Source organism: Pyxicephalus adspersus, chromosome 10 (genome assembly GCF_032062135.1).
Source record: "Pyxicephalus adspersus chromosome 10, UCB_Pads_2.0, whole genome shotgun sequence".
Classification (NCBI taxonomy): Eukaryota; Metazoa; Chordata; class Amphibia; order Anura; family Pyxicephalidae; genus Pyxicephalus; species Pyxicephalus adspersus.
The window spans coordinates 5,818,019-5,835,675 of NC_092867.1; the positions used below are offsets into that span (position 1 = coordinate 5,818,019).

Sequence of the window (17,657 nt, forward strand, 5' to 3'; positions counted from 1 at the left end):
AAAGAGATTTCAAAATAAACTTTACACCAGAAAAACATGAACAATTAAATGTACCCCATGAAAATTGCAGATTTTTTTTCAACATCAAAAATTGCCTAGCAATAGAGGTGATGTACTGGAACAAAGACACAACATTGACGTGTACTCAAAAATGCCGATTTGTCATGAAAAATGATGTACACCTGCCCACTACAGATCCATGACATTAGTCATGTGAGCAGATTAGGGACTTAGAACCTCCATAGGGAGTGACTGGAGGAACCGGTCAGATATGGGTGATGTTATCATGACATCCTCAGAAGACCTCTCAAAGTACATAAAATAAAAGGTTGCGGATGTTTTTGAATCTGGAGAGAGATTTATAGACCTTAACAAACTATCTGAAATCATTCCACTTCATCTGCAAGAGGAGAACATTTCAACCTTACAATTAGTCCTTATTTCTAGGAATACAATGCTGCAAAGGCTAAAGCTCTGCTTTTATAATATTGGAATGATTTATTGTTTACTCATCGGAGTAAAGGAAGACATAATGATATCACTTGTTTATTTTATAATTGTTAATCATTAATAGGTCTTATTAACAGTCTCAAAGTATAACTGGCACGATAAAATAAATCTGCTCTTTGCACGAGAAATGATTTTACTTGGAAGGGTCTGCACAGAAGTTGTATGAATATCCTTCAAAACAAAAAGTTCCTGACCCCACTTTAGGTTATCACTTAAAGAGCTGGGCAAAAGTAAATGACTTGGATGAGGAGTACCAGGAGCGGTGGAGTTGTTTTGGCAATTACTAATCCTCTCCAAAGTATGTGTCCAGAGATTGCAGGTTAGAGATTGGCCTGCATCCTTAGGGTGGCTGGCTAGGTGTCATTTGGCATATCATTATAAGGAACATGATGGGATCAACAAAACCTCTAATACCAATGAAGATTTCCTGTAGCTGGTTCTCGCCAAAGGGGTCCCCACATGAAGTCCAAAAAGAAAATGATGGCCTCACTGTACAGTACAATCAAAGTTTTTGATTTTACCGTGACATATTGACTCACAATCAGATCTGCGGTCAGTATAGTCAAGGTCTAGGAACATGACTATGGTTACCATGTGGGAATCCTTAGCTCACTTTGGTCTAATCCATTATTTCTCAACCATAGTTCCTCCAGAGGTTGATACTTTTTGCAACTCTCAGGTCAATTTAAATGACATCAATGATCTTCTTGTCTATTTGTAAGGATGACATTCTTCCCAAATGCAATGTAAGAGTAATTATTCCCACTGACCACAACAGTATTATACTATGAACTGTGGGTATAGTAATTATAGAAAGGGGGTTCCCTGAGTTCTGAAAGTTATTTCAAGGGTTCCTCAAGGTGAAAAACGTCAATAAACATTGCTCTAATGTTTGTAAATAGCTTTTGACTGGGGGATGATGTCATTATTTATGGGTGGACTTATGGAAGGGATGCTTACTTGTCTGAATGTATGATCGATTTATGTGCATGCGTTCTGATAGGTAAGCATTGCATACTCAGCTGTTCATAAATTAACATCCCAGTGATAACACAACACCATGTAACAACCATCATGTGTTGTTTGCAGGTTCCTCTTCTCCAATGAATCCACTAGTAGGTGATAGTCTCCTAGAATCATTTTCATAGTAAATCAGCCCTATTGTATCTATATTATAAAATCCATATTATCTAGACCTTCAGCGGCTGGACAAAGTCTTCCATGCCTTATATCCCATATGTATAATTAGTAATAGGTTCAAACTCCATGTTGTTTTGTTCCTTTGTATACAAGACCAAACTCTAATATCAGACTTTGGTATACCACCGCATTTATAAAGATGATGATTTACATTGAGAAAAAATATGACTATCATAAACTTCATCTAGTTTGTAGCCTGTATCAAGAAATCTGACTGTATTGTGGGGTTTGAACATCCTGAACATTTGGTTGAGTCACTTTTGTTTGTGTAAAGTGTTATTAGGAGGGAATAGTCACCTGGGGAGGTGTGAAGACTTCAGAACTAAAGGTAGAGAGAGAGGAAAATGGAAGGGAGGGACAAAGAGAGAAGGGGAAGAGAGGGGAGATGGGGGACAGTGGAAAGAGAGGATAAGAAGTAAGCGAGAAAGGGAGGAAGAGGAGAAGAGAGAGGATATAGGGAACGGGAGGATGAAGGGGGAGAGAAAAGGTGGATAGAGGCCATATGGGAAATCTGTCCTTGGCTGGAACCCTTTACGTCAATAGGGAAAACAATCTCTACCCTGTACACTTCCAAGTCAGCATCCCACCTCTAAAACATTCTTCCGTGCATGTAAAATAAAATTAAAAGAACAGTGACCATATGATGGAATCGTCATTACACATAAAGTACAGAACCATGAATGAAAAATACCCGTAAGCCAATAAGGAGACACACAGCCACTGTCTGCACACTTCCAGGTCCACAGCCCATCTATATCCTAATATTGTAAGAGGTAATCATTACAATATGCAATTCCCAGGATATATACAACAGCAGAACATACAGAGAGGAATATGGAACACTCTAACATCCAAAAATATTATTACAATATGGTGAACAGATCAGAGATTACAATGCTGCTGCAAATAATAACAAAAAGGTTTATTGTTTCTGTACAAGGGAATTTATTATCCTTTCTGTGTAAAAATGTAGAAAGGGGGATATTGTAGCAGTCATAGTGCTTTCTTACCAACATTTTCTGGTTGTACCTTCTTGTCTGTTTCTTTGGCAGCCCTGTAAAATTTTTCTTTGCTATTGCAATAGCTTCTCACAAATGTTTCTCAAGCATGTCAATAAATTGGGTACAGTGCATCACAGTTTTATCCTCTAACACTCCTTAACATGACCTTAATAGGCAGTCTTGGGTTATGTCAAACACCCTGTGATTTCATGTACAGTACCATTGTAAGTGTTTAGTAGGGATGAGCGAGAAGGACAATCTTCCGGTGGGTTTGTAAAATTTCAGCGCACCGATTTTGCGCATGCCAAACAAGTCAATGGGCCAACTTTAATCATTATTAGCAAAGCCCCTATACATGTTAGAACCACCAAGTTGGCTAGGTAAGAGTAGAACAACAGTAGCAACAAGGAAAAAATACAAAAGTTTCAAAAGACCTTGTGGTTTTCCAGAAAATGGCAGGCAAATAGACATTGAGAAAGGGTGAACTCACCCCACTAGCAACAGTCTCTGCCCTCAAAACAGCAGAAAAACTCATTGCTATTTAATGTGTGCACCCCTATTGAACTTACATAGCTGCATAAATTGTTAACGCTATATAAATCCTGTTTATTTATAATATTAATTGCTAGCTGGCATCATGACTTGGATGACGTGTTGGAAATGACACTCATAAAGTGGTGGAGAAGTAGTGCGGTGACATTAGGCAAAAGGATGGAGGACCAGAACCGGAGCATAGGTCAGCAAGAACAGTAGCAATGCGTGGCCTCTGGTCAGCTATCGCCAGGGGGACCGCATTGGTAAGAGTCATGGAGAACTGGGTGTAGTGCATCATCAATGCCACCCAGAAGTGTAGCATTTTAGTAAATGAAGTACTGACAGGTGGCAGTAGAAACAGCAGGAGGAGGAGGCGGTGGGCCCACAGACTGAGCGTGGACAGCATTGATAACTGGCATTTAGAGCTGGGTACTGGGCAGGAGGCAGCTGCAACAGCAGGAGGAGGAGGTGACTATCCTCCCCCAGTACTGCCACACCTATCAGTGTGGCAGTACTGGGGGTTTTCACCTGCAGTTTGTTGGCCTCCCAGAAGCAGCAACAATGTAAAGTATATTGCTAGCTGGCACAATGGCAGGTATGACACTGGCAAAGAATGCCATCCCTGGACGTTGCGATAACTAGCAGAAAAATTCAACAGGCAGGCCCAGTTGACAGGATGTTTGAGGATAGGCAGCCACAGACTCGGCACAGGAGCAGTTTTGGTTCACAGAGGCATCTTGGTTGGCCTAGTGAGTCCTTGTGTCAGGCAATCAGTGACATCTGCAGTGGGGATATGATAGTTGTTAGTAACTCACCTTTCGTTCCTTTCAAAAAGGTGAGGCGATTGACATTTTCCAGCGACAGTCCTGACAGTCCCATCTGTTCTCGATGGTTTTGCCCCTGCACTTCACTTGTTCGAGGTGGCCGTATCAGGTTTCTCCAGGCATCCAGAAAATCCACCCCTGCCTTGGCCTACACTTTTGGATGTGTGCGGCCTGCTGCCACTACTGCTGCCGCTACAGGAGGATACACTGGAGTCAGCCGGTCTCATAGTATTCTGCACAGGCTGGTCACCTTTTTTTTTCTCTTGCGCCGGGTTGGGTAGAAACTGTGACATTTTGTCTTTGTAGCGGAGATCCAGAAGGGTGGCCAGCCAGTAATCACCCCGGTTTTTGATGCTGCAAATGCGGGGGTCCCTCTGTAGGCATCGAAGCATGTGGACACACACATGAAAGAGGGGTTCCCTGGACTCATCCTCCTCCTGTCCCTCAGTAGGTGCCAAAACATCTTCCTCCTCATCACCCACCTCCTCCTCTTAAAGCTGCAGCAGTTTCTGTTGTTCTATCGCCCGCACAATGCCTGGGGCGAGACAGCACAAATGCGGGTTGGATGGGTCCTGTCATAATTAGGGATGATGGCATCTAGAACTGTGTGCAATCCTCAGCACTAGAGGTAAATTACCCTCCAGTGCCCCAGGGACGGCACATTCTGCAATCATGGGGAAGATGCTGGACAAAGGAGAACCTCCTGACATTGTATTATAAGTATCTCTTACAAATGATACATCTGTATCTGTAACAAATGTATTAATTGAAAGAGATACTTACCGTATTTTTCGCCGTATAAGACGCTCCAGAATATAAGACGCACCTAATTTTAAGGAGGAAAATCTAGAAAAAAAGATTCTGAAAGATTATTCCCCTTCTGATCACTCATGTGCCATTCAAATTCCCTTTCTGATCACTTTGTGCCTTTAAAATCCTCTTTCTGATCACTCTGTGTCATTCAAACCCCCTTTCTGATCACTCTGTGCTTTTTTCCACTGTATGGCAGTTAGGACAGGGAACAGCAGGTGGCGCTGTGCCGGCTTCTTTCGCTCTGCTTTACAGACAGGAGAAGACACGCGCTGCCAGAGAGGAGAGAAGAGACACACGCTGCATGCAGGATCGGGTATCGGGTGAGTATATTATTTTAATTATTTTATAACACATTTTGTCGTATAGGACGCACTAACTTTCCCCCCCCAGTTTTGGGGAAGAAAAAGTGCGTCTTATACGGCAGAAAATACGGTATATTACAAGAAATTTGTATGGGTTTGTGGATATAAAGCCAGTGCTATCACAGTTAAACATCTGTGTTTTTTGGAGGGAAATACAGAAATATTTATGGCTTTGTGGATATATAGCAAGTTCTATGAAAGTTAAATATCTTAATTTATTTTTAGAGAAATACAGACATTTTTATGGCTTGAAAAATAGCAAGAGGTAGAAACTTTAACTGCACAATCTGTATATTTCAAGTTTACAAATGGCCCCTAACCTGCTATCATAATGGCGTTTGTGGTAGATATGTGATAGATTGCAAAAGGTATCAGACTGAAATATCTCTTTTTGTAGAGTAGCACAGAAATGTTTTTGCCTTTTTGGATAAATAGCAAGAGGTAGCAAGAAAAACTGCACAATCTGTATATTTCTAGATATACAGAAGGCTTCTAACCTGTCCCTGTCAATATTCACTTCTGTCCCCGCTTCTTTCTCTCACACAAAACACAAGATGGAGTGACTAACCCTCCCTCCTTCCCTGTATATATACCCATTCTGAGATCTCTAAATCATGCTGTTGGGCCTTGCTGTGCATCCAGGGAGCAAATGATTTGCTCCCAGCCTTGCCATTCTCGCCGGAAATAGTGGGCGTTCCCGTCCCCCTGCATTTCCCCTTGTTTGTTCGTCGAGAACACGACCTTATGGCGAATCACAAGGCTGTTCTCTCCTAAATGTTCGGTAAGCGAGAACGGCCCGATTCGAAGTGAGACCAAACCTAATAATCTCACTGGCTCATCCCTAGTGTTTAGATTCTCTGTGGCTATTTGTTCTTTCATTTTTTGGTGATCACAATATATTTTCAAGTGTAAGTTTAAAACTTTATGCTTGTCCATTCCCAATCAGATGATATGGAGTTGGTTTTTCTTACTGCAGCCATTTGTTAGCAATTCTCTGATCAATTCCATTTCAATGTTAGTCCGTTTGCCTGCATGTAATCTTTCAGGTAACCTAATAGAGAAACAAAGAAAAAGATGGGGTGTTATGGTTGGCAATAGGACTTCTATTTATAGTTTATATGTAATCGGTTATAAATAGAACCAATACAGCACAATATTATATTCACCAACAAGGTAATTCATTGGTCTAGCCCCATTTACATATTTTGGGTATTAGACCATTAGGCTATACATATAAATCCCTCATCACATATTTGTAGTATGGAAAGCAATGAAAAACAACAAAAAAACCCTAGACACCTTTTACCAGACACATTTCACCTACTGTCTTCATTAGAGGTATTGTTGAGGGCGCTTAGGCAACAAAGTAAGTAAGGAAATAAATGTGTATATCGTCACCCAGTAATGCTGAGTTTAAGTATTTGTATGTTCAAGAATTTATTTAAAATGTCATAAGTGTTTTAGAGAAATGTTGTTATACAAGCGGGTGTGGACCCACTGTGCCACTGACTGGGTATACTCCAGAGGGGCGTGACTAAGCCGCCACCAGGTCTTCGCTAGAGCCTCTGATGGTGAGGATACGCTTGGTCTGCAGGGTAGCTGCCAGGTGCCACTCCAGAGCAATCCCCAGGCCAGTGGCAGCTGACCACAGGAGTCAGGAAACCCGGTGCAAGCACCGAGGGGCTTGCGTGGCCAAAAAGTCCAGAAGCAAGGATCCAAGATCAGGTCAGGCGGCAATCGGGCAAAGTCCAAAAACCTAATCCGAGGTCAGGGTCAGGCAGCAAACAGGCAAAGTCCAAAAACGTAATCCCAGGTCCGGTACACAGCAAAGCAAAACAAAGAAAAAACCTTAGCACTGAGAGTTACACAAGGTAAACCTAGAGATTGCTCAGGCAACTTCCTGTAGTAGGAGGTGCCTTTAAATACCTGCAGGAAATCAGCCGTAGGCTGTAGAAAACAGAGGGCGTGTGTGTGTGTGTTACCTCACATTAGGAGAGACACACCCACGCCAGCTCAAACACCAGAGCAAGTCTCAGCATGAGGGAAACACAGGCATGGAACATAGGTAGTGGGATACCTGAAAGATGGGACCCGGCGCCTGTGCCTGTGATTAGGAGCAGCGGCGCTGGCACGACCTGCAGTGCTAACAAATGTACCAGGATTGTTATCTTTATTAAAGAACATGTTGATGATGTACCGAAAAAAAAAAATGGGTACAAATACCATTGATGAATAGGTGTGTTTCAAATATTTAAGAATTTAAGCTTCTCTATTCATATATATTCTGCAAAGGTAAACCCATGAAAAGATTCATATAGAGCTTCATTCAGGTGAGGAAATCTTTATGAGATTTTCGAAAGAAGAGAAATCAAAGTGACGGGTATCTCGAGAGGTACCAAAAAAAAGTTATTCATAGGTGTTAGAGTTTTGCCAATGTTTCTATAATATATTTCCGGATCAATATAGAAGACGTTATCCCAAAGCTTGCAGGCTACCTGCTTGCAGTTTGGTTGGTTTTGTCAATACATGAGCTAGTTTCGTAAATTCTGTAATACTAACAGATTAACAACAAAAGTAAATACATATAGGTTCAGAAGGGTGAGAATATGCTATAGGGTAAAAGGTGCTATTTATTCTGGCTCTGGGGATTTGTTACACATCTCTTGAATGGGTCATCATGCCCATAAAGAGTATTCTGTCTTGACCAGATTTTTATATATACGTACATTTGTTATAAGCTCTGTAATGTTGGAAAAACTAAGTCCATCAGAGTATTGTTTCCAGTTGAGGCCTCTATAAACTACCATAAAATTATCTTCACTACCAAAAAATCACCATCACTACCACTGTCCCAGCCTGTGCAGCCTTTTCTGTCTGTGCAAGTAGTTGGATCTCTGTCTTTTTTAGCGCTGGGAGGGGGGGATAGCAGACTGGAATACTTACCTGTGAAATATGCATCCCCATTTGCATCTTTACTTATAATGTCTCAACATTTTAGAACACTGAGCCAGTCTCATCTGTACAGGTGAGCTGATGCTCTAATCTTTCCCCAATGTCACATACTAATATTATATTTTTATATAACTCTGACATATACAGCAGTGCTGTACAGAGAACAATATAGCAATTCTATGTCTATTCCTGCAGGGTGTCGGCTTTCTATGTTCCAGAGTTGGGTGCCCAAGGATGGAGCATTATGCAGCTTATTATTCAGGAATCATGTAACCCCCTCAGACATTTTTACAAACGCTGCAGACAAGACTTTTCACATGAGTTTTAGACGAACAATCAGAAATCTTCTTTCACCCCATAACTATATTTTACTCCTAACTGTATCTGCATAGGGGACTTTATTTTGTAGATTAATAAATTCCCAAGATTTGCTAAATCAAATCAATAAACCAGGCTGGACATTGGAAGGTGGATCCCATCTACTGAAATTATAACGGGAATCATTTTGTGCTTGTTATATCCTGCAGGTTGGCAATTTAAGATTAAGATTTGGGATATTGGGCAATATGACTGTGAATGAGCCAATAACCATGTCCCTAACAGGATTCTAGGATATGTGACACATGTATTCCAGTAGGCTCTGGGTTTCCCATTCAGTCATTACCACTTCAAAAATCCCTCAAAAGGTCCACTTCAAAAATCCTCCCAATAAAGTCACCAGAAGGGGTTCAGCAGGAGACCTTCCCCTGCTGCATAAAGTGCCTCAGAAACTGCACAGCAGGCAAAAATCGGTAAAAAAATGGATTGGAACCGTCATTTCCTTTTGATGATCACTGGGACATTTTTGGGGCAGTTGAGGACTGATTGACATCGGTGAACCATTATCTGAGCATTGTCTAACAAATAATGAATACAGCTTTATTTCAGTTTGTGTTTTGACCCTAACATGGTTTGATTAGACAAGATACCACATACACAACTTTTATTGATGCCAAAATGGATGTGGAAAGTACCAGAAAAGTGAAGTTTGTTGTGTTTGGGGAACTACCAAGGAAGGACTGTACTATACTGTTTCTGCCGTGACGGTGCAGTCTGGGAAAGATGGATGAATGTGAGAATTCCCCTCTGTGTCACCAATAACACTGTGCTCAATCTTTTATAATTTATCTCAAATCTATCTAATCCCAATTTCTCTGTTTTTAAATTGATGGTTGTGCTGGTGGTATAAATACTCCTCACCCTTGTGCACCTCTTACAGACCGGAGCGCTTGATACATTTAAAATATTTTTGGGCTTGCTCACAATAACTTCTTCTTATAATAAAGTATCAGATTCTCTGTTTACACAGCAAATAATTGCTGTCAGTTTGACAGTTAGGAATTGCAGTTGAGAGAGATTGGTTCAGATTTGTTGGGTTGTGTGGCACAATGGATTATAACTCTTTGGTATGAATCAAGTTGTGCTTCAGACAACAAACATGAAAATATCAATAATGGGATTTTCTTTCTCTTTAGATATTTAATCTGCAATCATTCCACCATCATGGCGGATGTCCCCCAGATTCTGAGGATGTGTTAACCTCCATATTTTTTTTTCACCAATGGTGAACAATCTGCAAATAAAATGCATTTTTCATGTGTACCATTTGTAAATATGGGATGTTTTGTTACTGCAGCAAAATTGTGGTGTGTTTGAGCCATATTTTGATGAAGTGATCCCAACACCATAATCTCACCTCTGAACTGTTTTTAAAGCCTTTAGGTAAATATGAGTCAATGTGATCAAATACATAAAACAAGCGCACAATAACAAACATTTATTGAGTAATTATCATCCGTGGCCAAGTACGATGGAAGGATAGAGGTTTTCTAATAAAGTAACAATAACAGCCATCCAATTACGAAGGTCTATGGTCGGCCGTGGCTTGGTGTATATGAATGACAACTTGTAAGAAATGAATCTGTGAGAGCTGCAAATCTGACAACTGTGTGCAATAATCAATAATCAATAATGGCCTTTTATTCAAATGAAATTGTGTTGTGTAAATAGATATCAAACATCAGGTCTAAAAATCATGTGTACCCCTGAAACGGTGACAAACAATAATGCCCGATGCTACCCGCAGTTCTACCAATGTGTGGCTGTCCCTACCTTCCACAGCAATCTTCCATCATGGGGAGGTATAGGCATCGGCTGGCTGCGGCTGATGGTGGATTTATCATCTACATGGCCAGATATTAATAGGAAGCTGGAAGACCTGGGTGAGTTGGTCTTGACCTTACAATGAATTTTCCCAGATCTCTACATGTGGGTTTTTTTTCTTGATTCCCCGCATGTACTGTACTGCCCAAGTAAAACACTACCCATTGATAAAACTCAGACTCAGAGTTTTGTCAATGGAAATTTTTCTGAATGGCCTGTAATTTGGGATTGCTGGCTGTCATTTGTTCCACTATTATATCGACTGCTAACTTTGTACCACATCTCATCCCTGAATCCTATCATATGCAGCTACGCCATGTTTAGGCAATGGTCACAATTGTTATTATCCTATCCATAAAAGGTCCCCCGAAATCCGGTTTTCCTAATTTTGTATCATTATGGGAAACACCATAATAAAGAGATGGGTCACCCCATTTCAACTGTCAGTAAGGACTGTTCCATAATCCCTGTGTGATGGAACTTTTTTTCCGGCACAATGGTAAATTTTGTTTTTAATGATTTATATAAATTGAGTCTCCCCAGATTATACCAATTAGCAATCACCCTACAAGCCTACGTCAGTCTTTTTCAGCCAGGGTTCCTCCAGAGGTTTCTAGTGGTTCCTTGGACTGTAGCTGACTGATTTCTCATTTGATGATGTTTGTGTAGTTTTGGAGTTGACAACACTTTGCAGAAACAGCTGCATGACTTTAATAGTGTTTTAGGTGTCTGTAAATGTGGCAATTTGGCCACCACCACAAGGGGATTTTTATTCTATTGAATGCCAGTAAAAGTGGTTTCCTACCCAATGACACCCGGAAAAATGTTTTGAAAGGGGTTTACCACAACCTGAAAATTATTTCAATAGTTCCTTGAGGGTAAAAAGGTTGATGAAGGCTGTCCTAAAACCTAACTGAACTGCACAATAGTCCCTAAAGTCCCTAAAGTCTCTAAAAGATGCTGCGGGTTGGGGGTAAGTGGAGTCACAGTTTCCACACTTCACTTGTAGTGGTAATGGCCCACAGTTGTAACGTACTGGTAAAGAAGGGACTCAGGACCAATCAGAATACAGATCTCATCTGAACCCGACCTAACTTACACAAAGCCACATTTTTTACCCCTGATCTACCTACTTCATGAGCATCAATGGAAGTCCTTTATCTCACCCCATCCCTTCTATCCCTGAATGGCTTTGGAGGTTCAACTAGAGCCCCCGAATGGAAGAGACCCGAGCCATGCCCAAACATACCCTCAATGCTTGATACAACGTCTGGCCCTCCTGGCTTGTTATCACACTGCAATTTTCACAACATGAAGAATATCCTGTCCACTTTAATATTGGCATGTTCAGGGTCTAGAATAGAGCTAAAACTGGACCAATCATCAAAAAATATTTGCATCTTTTTCACCAAGCAGCAGGAAATGTCTTAGAACTGATGTGCAATGTATGGCGTCATTTAAGGATTCAATATTCTCAATTTGTTGGTAATTTGCTAGGAATTGGTTTCCTCTGTCTATTCAGTATATCATAATGGATTCCAGTACTTGAATTTCATACCATTACATCTCCTCCCAGGTAAAGTGGGACTTCTGACCTCCTCCCTCGGGGTCATTTTTTTAAAACCATCCACAGAAACCAGAAGAACCGGCAGGTGCAGCCCCGTCCTGTAAATATGGTAATCCATGGCCGCTGACTGCACGTAGACAGCAGAAAGATTGTTTGTTCAGCTCTTTTATGATTGATAAGCAGGAGAAGTTTATATTCACCATGCCGGCTGTGCACACTGACTCATTCACCGGGGAGAAACAAAGTCCCTTCACATTTACCTCAAGTCTGATTGTTGTTTTGGAAGTGAAAGTCAGTGTGAATGTGTACTGAGTTTAAAATAAACACCTATTATTGTCTGCAGGTCTCTGCTCTGTATTTGGGGGGCCGAGAGGTGACACTTAGAGATTCAGTAGTAAAAGTTCTCATAATGTTTTCAAAATGTCTGGAGTGAAAAAAATCTGCTGAGGGCTACCTGGCATTAAACAATTGTTCTGGACCAGTTTGTGTGCAGTAAAAAAAATATTCCTTAACCCTGATGGGTGTTATATCAGATAATGAGGAACCTGAGTGTTACTCAAAATGTTAACCCACACTAACAATAATGGTAGCCCTAAAATATATTCTTTAATAATAACCCAGAGTCTTATCCTAATGATAACCATACTATATCCCTGAAGACCAAATATAACAATACCCCATGACTAATGCCAACACCAATTCTAACCTTACCATAACCCCAAGACTAATGCTAACCCTAATATTAACCCGAAATGTATGTTTACCATAACCCTACTGTAACCCCAAGACCACCACTAATACTAATGATAACCCTAATACTAATCCCAATGCTAACCCCATTGTAACCCCAAGATTATTACTATGCCTACTAAAACCCCATAACTAATGCTATTCCCACTGTAACCCCAAGAATAATGGTAACCCTAATATATACTTAAAAAACCCAGACACTAACCTTAATGATAACCCTACTATACCCCAAATACTAAAGATAACAGTATCTCATAACTAATGTTAGCCCCAATACTAACCCTACCAAAGCTCCAAGACTAATACTAATCCTAATATTTTTTAATAATAGCCCAAACTGTAACCTAAATTCTGACCCTACCATAACCCAAGAATACTAAGCCTACTATAAACTCATAATCAATACTATCTCTACTAGAACCCCAATTTTAATGATAAACCTACCATAACCCCAAGAATTCTAACCCTATTAGTTACTTTAATAATAACCCAGACTCTGACCCTACAATAACCCCAAGATATCCCAAGATAACCCGCCCATATTACTATGCCTACAAAAACCCCATCACTAATGAAACCAACTCTACTACAACCCCAAGACTAATACTAACCCTTATATTTACTTTAATAATAACCCAAACTCTAACCCTTACGCCAATCCTACTATATCCCCAAGATGTATACTATCCCTACTAAAACCCCAATATTATTGATAACCCTAATGCTAAACCTACCATAGCCCCAAGATTATTACTAAGCTTATTAAAACCCCAAGTTGTTTGCTATCCCTACTGTAACCCCAAGACCAATACTAACCATATTACTAACCCTAACTATATCCCCCAGATTAACACCAATGCCAACCCTCACCCTCTAATGCCAACAACACACTAATAATAACCCCAATGCTGACACCGACCATAACACTCATTCTTGTTTTCACTATCCTTTTTTTGCAGCCACTTTCAGTATCAAGCATTTTCGGGATGGGTTTCATAAAGGTGACAACAGTAGACCAAACCTGTGTAATGGGTGCTGCATAGACCCCTTATAGTGTATACTGGAAACCCAATGACAGGGGGACAATGCAGAAGTGCAAATGGGAGACAGGGGCAGAGTGTTGTTACCTTATCAGAGAAAAAGCCTGAACCCCGACCTTTATGGCAGGATTCTCAGGAATTCTTTTATGAATGTCTATCGATAAGTGAAAATGACTAAAGTGGAAGTAAATGGAAAATATAAAAATATATAACTACACAGGTGCTTAATTGCAGATTTGTCAGGCAATGTCTCTGCAATGAAATCACCGGTCTGAGCCTAATTTTCACTGTCCCGTCCTCGCTTCAGGGTGGGCATTGCCATTTGGGTGTCGAATCTTTGGCCATCTTGATTGACCAGGTAGAGATGCCGCATGCGTGCCAGAGTTCTTTCACAGATTCTGGGATACCTGGCATCCTGCACACACAGCTCAGCATATATAGGTAAGAATGATTTATTGCAGGCTGAACATAACCTGACCCTTCTGTATTGCAAAACCTTATATTTATTTAGCACAGAAATATGAAATGAATGCTGATGTCTGTACATTGATGACAAATGTTGATATACCCCAACAGCAATTATTTACAAGTTTCATTTTCTGCATAGCTTACATATTATATATTACCCGGTACAGGTCTATGGTGTCCTCATGTCATCATCCTAATAGGGAGTCACCAGAGGTGAAGAATAATAAAAGTTTTATAATTCTAAACGAGTGAAGGAATCTGAGATAGATGTCATCTCCACCCCCTTGCTGCACTATATAAGTGTATTGCCACCTCTGATAGACGCCCAGTTGTGTCATCAGTGACAAAGGTGAGTGACAACATTATAAACACTACTTGCCGGAAAGATCAATATGGGATTTATTATCATCGGTGTATTCTTCTAAAATATTTGATTATTCTGGAGCAGCTGCTACCCTAATCACGTCTTTTTCACATATGACCCCCTTGTGACCAGAGCAAATTTTAAAGTTCTTTGATGTGGCTTCATATATTTCACTCTTATTTTTTTAATTTTTTTGGAGCATTTTCTATACTTTCTATATATTGTTAGGGAATACATATTATTGGGTGAGTAACAAACAAGTACATCTGCTTTTTCTTTTACATAGTACAACATAGGTTTGTGACATCGTCCGTGTCTATGTCCTTTAAGAACCCATGGGTGGGGGTACAGACACAGCAGTTATTGCCATGTCCCCACACAGTGATCACTATGATTTGTTGTCACAGTGATCAATTGTCCATAAATGGCTGAATCTCCAGTATTGGGTTGCTCACTATAGTTACTATACTATTGTTCATTTTAACTACAGGTGAAGATTAAGTGCACCCTGACCCTCTTTGAATTGGTTGTTGTCAGTTACTGCAGTTTGATTGCTGCTATGTAAATTGTTGCTGTGTGAATGGGTGCTGTGGGTTCCTGCAGTGTGAATGGTTGCTGCAAGTTCCTGCAGTGTGAATGGTTGCTGTGTGTTCCTGATGTGTGAATGTTTGCTGTGAGTTCCTGCAGTGTGAATGTTTGCTGTGGGTTCCTGCAGTGTGAATGGTTGCTGAGGTTTTCTTGCAGATTGCACTTGGAACTTTCCTTGCAGCCCTGCTGTGAACTAGTTTTTCTCCAAATTGTTGCAATATTTGTTTTCTGATTTCCAATATAATATTAGTTTTCTCTCCCCCTCTCCAGATGTTGAAGCCAATCCTTCTGTTGATGTCCATGGTGGCGTCTGTGGCACCGAGTGAGTGGTCTCTTCCCATGCACAGTACATACGTGTGTTCTATGTCTGAGTATTTGCAGTGCCTGTGGCAACATGAAATATATTCCTCTCCCTGTACTATGACAGAGAACATTCAGTTCCTGGCTATTTGTAATAATCTCCTTCTGATATACAGAAAATAAAGCAGACAATCTGACATTCACGGTTATTTCAGGTATCCATGCCTTACAGGGTCATGTAGTCCAGCGTTACAGTCTACTGCCATTGTATAAATCTGGTGGAATCTATTGGAATTGGTATTTTCAGGGGGAATCCAAGGACATATTCCACAGAAAATCCGACTTCCCTTACTTTCACCAACTGAATTGAAGAATTTCTTTCAAAATTAAGGCTGGAATCCATTTTTCTTGCTATTGCTTGTAAAAATAGGTTTTCTGGCTGCCCCACTTTAGGCGTTGGAAATACTTTAGGGACAAAAGACAAAAATTTAGTCATTTTTACTAAAAACTATTTCCTGTTGAAATTGTATCTAATTCCATATCCCTCAGATTACCAAAATTTTACTAAAAATTAGGACTAAATTGAATTTCTCAGCTCATCCCAGGTGATGTATGAGCTCTGAGCAAAGAGATAATTGCTGGGCCCAGGGAATGAATACGTTCAGAGTAGTACAGATAACACATGTTGTATCATATTGTTGGGTCATGTTACGTCATATAGTATATATGTTCACACAAGTCATACATTACAAGCTATGTATGTCTCATATTCCCATCAGGAGAGGTGTGCTACCAACGTCTTGGCTGCTTCTCAGATGAAAATCCCTTCTCTGGAACCCTCCAGAGACCAATCAGCCACTTACCCTCGTCTCCAGACAAGATCAACACTCGATTCCTACTCTACACCAGAGATAACCCCAACATTTTCCAGGTAAGTTCACTACAAGTACAAATGACTTACCTAACCTCTCAAATAATTATGGTAAGTTTTCTTCCTATATGAATGACTTACCTGACCTCTAATACTATTCTAGTCAGTCCAATAAATTTATGAATGACTTACCTGACCTCCCACACCATTGTGGTAGGTCCCCTTGATACATGAATGACTTACTTTAGTTATCACTCCATTTTGGTAAGTTCCTTCATGTGTAAGTGACCAATCCTTCCTGACTTCTCACACCTTTTGGATAGGTTCCCTCCATATATAAATAACCCTTATTCACGCTTTTTGACTTTAATTCATTTATGTGAGGTTGACTCTTTAGTTTGAGTGTCAGGAGTAAGAGTTCACCTAAGGTCTGTAGGTAGCTTCTCCTTCTGACCTTCTTTTTGCCCTTTTTTTCCTCAACTAATGCTTGGTATTGGAAGTCTATTTGAAGCCATAGAAAATCAGACCTATAGGAGAAAATAAGGACAGGGGGTCCACAATCTGAGCTTTAGCTGTTGAGCTCTTTGAATAGTTTTGCTTTTCAGGAAAGAACAAGGAAGAAAAAGAATCACCTTCCAGGAATAAACACAGATATACACAATAGTTCTGTTTCTCAACAAAGTAGTGAGGATTAACCTGATAAAGAAGCCCAGAGCATAAAGTGGAGGATTTAAGACAGATACAAAGGAAAAATGATAGTTATGAATTTCATGTGTACCCAACAACATAAAACCAATAGTAACCCTATTGTTTTGTCGTTATAAACGTGATCAGTTTACAAAACCGCAATACATTTCCTTTGACGTGAGATCAGATTAGGGAGGGTGATATTACACTTTGTTTATTCTCTTTCAAATTGTTCTGTTCAGGAGATCAGTGCTGTTAACTCCGAAACCATCAAAGCATCAAATTTCCTGAGGTCTCGGAAAACACGATTTATCATTCATGGATTTATAGACAGTGGCGAGAACAGATGGCTGAAAGACTTATGCCAGGTACAACCATTCCAGAGAAAGAAAATTCTGCAAGAGACTAATGCAGATCTATCCTGATAATTGTGTGTTGTATATGAATGTGGGCCAATATAGGAATATGCTGGGGACATTAGACTGTGACTATGGTGGAGTCATTAGACTGTGACTATGGTGGGGCATTAGACTGTGACTATGGTGAGGACATTAGACTGTGACTATGGTGAGGATATTAGACTGTGACTATGGTGAGGACATTAGACTGTGACTATGGTGGGGA

The 17,657-nt window shown here is 40.3% G+C and overlaps 1 protein-coding gene across 1 annotated transcript in view; it reads left to right on the plus strand.

The window, feature by feature from the left end:
- The first annotated feature begins 14,393 nt into the window (after positions 1-14,393).
- The window catches only part of LOC140339882 (pancreatic triacylglycerol lipase-like), a 13,769-nt gene continuing 10,505 nt past the window's right edge, over positions 14,394-17,657 (plus strand). The window contains exons 1-4 of the mRNA XM_072424794.1: positions 14,394-14,572; positions 15,446-15,497; positions 16,255-16,406; positions 17,276-17,401. Of these exons, the coding sequence (XP_072280895.1) occupies positions 15,446-15,497; positions 16,255-16,406; positions 17,276-17,401 (330 nt within the window). The 5' untranslated portion in view covers positions 14,394-14,572. The remainder of the gene's footprint in view (positions 14,573-15,445; positions 15,498-16,254; positions 16,407-17,275; positions 17,402-17,657) is intronic.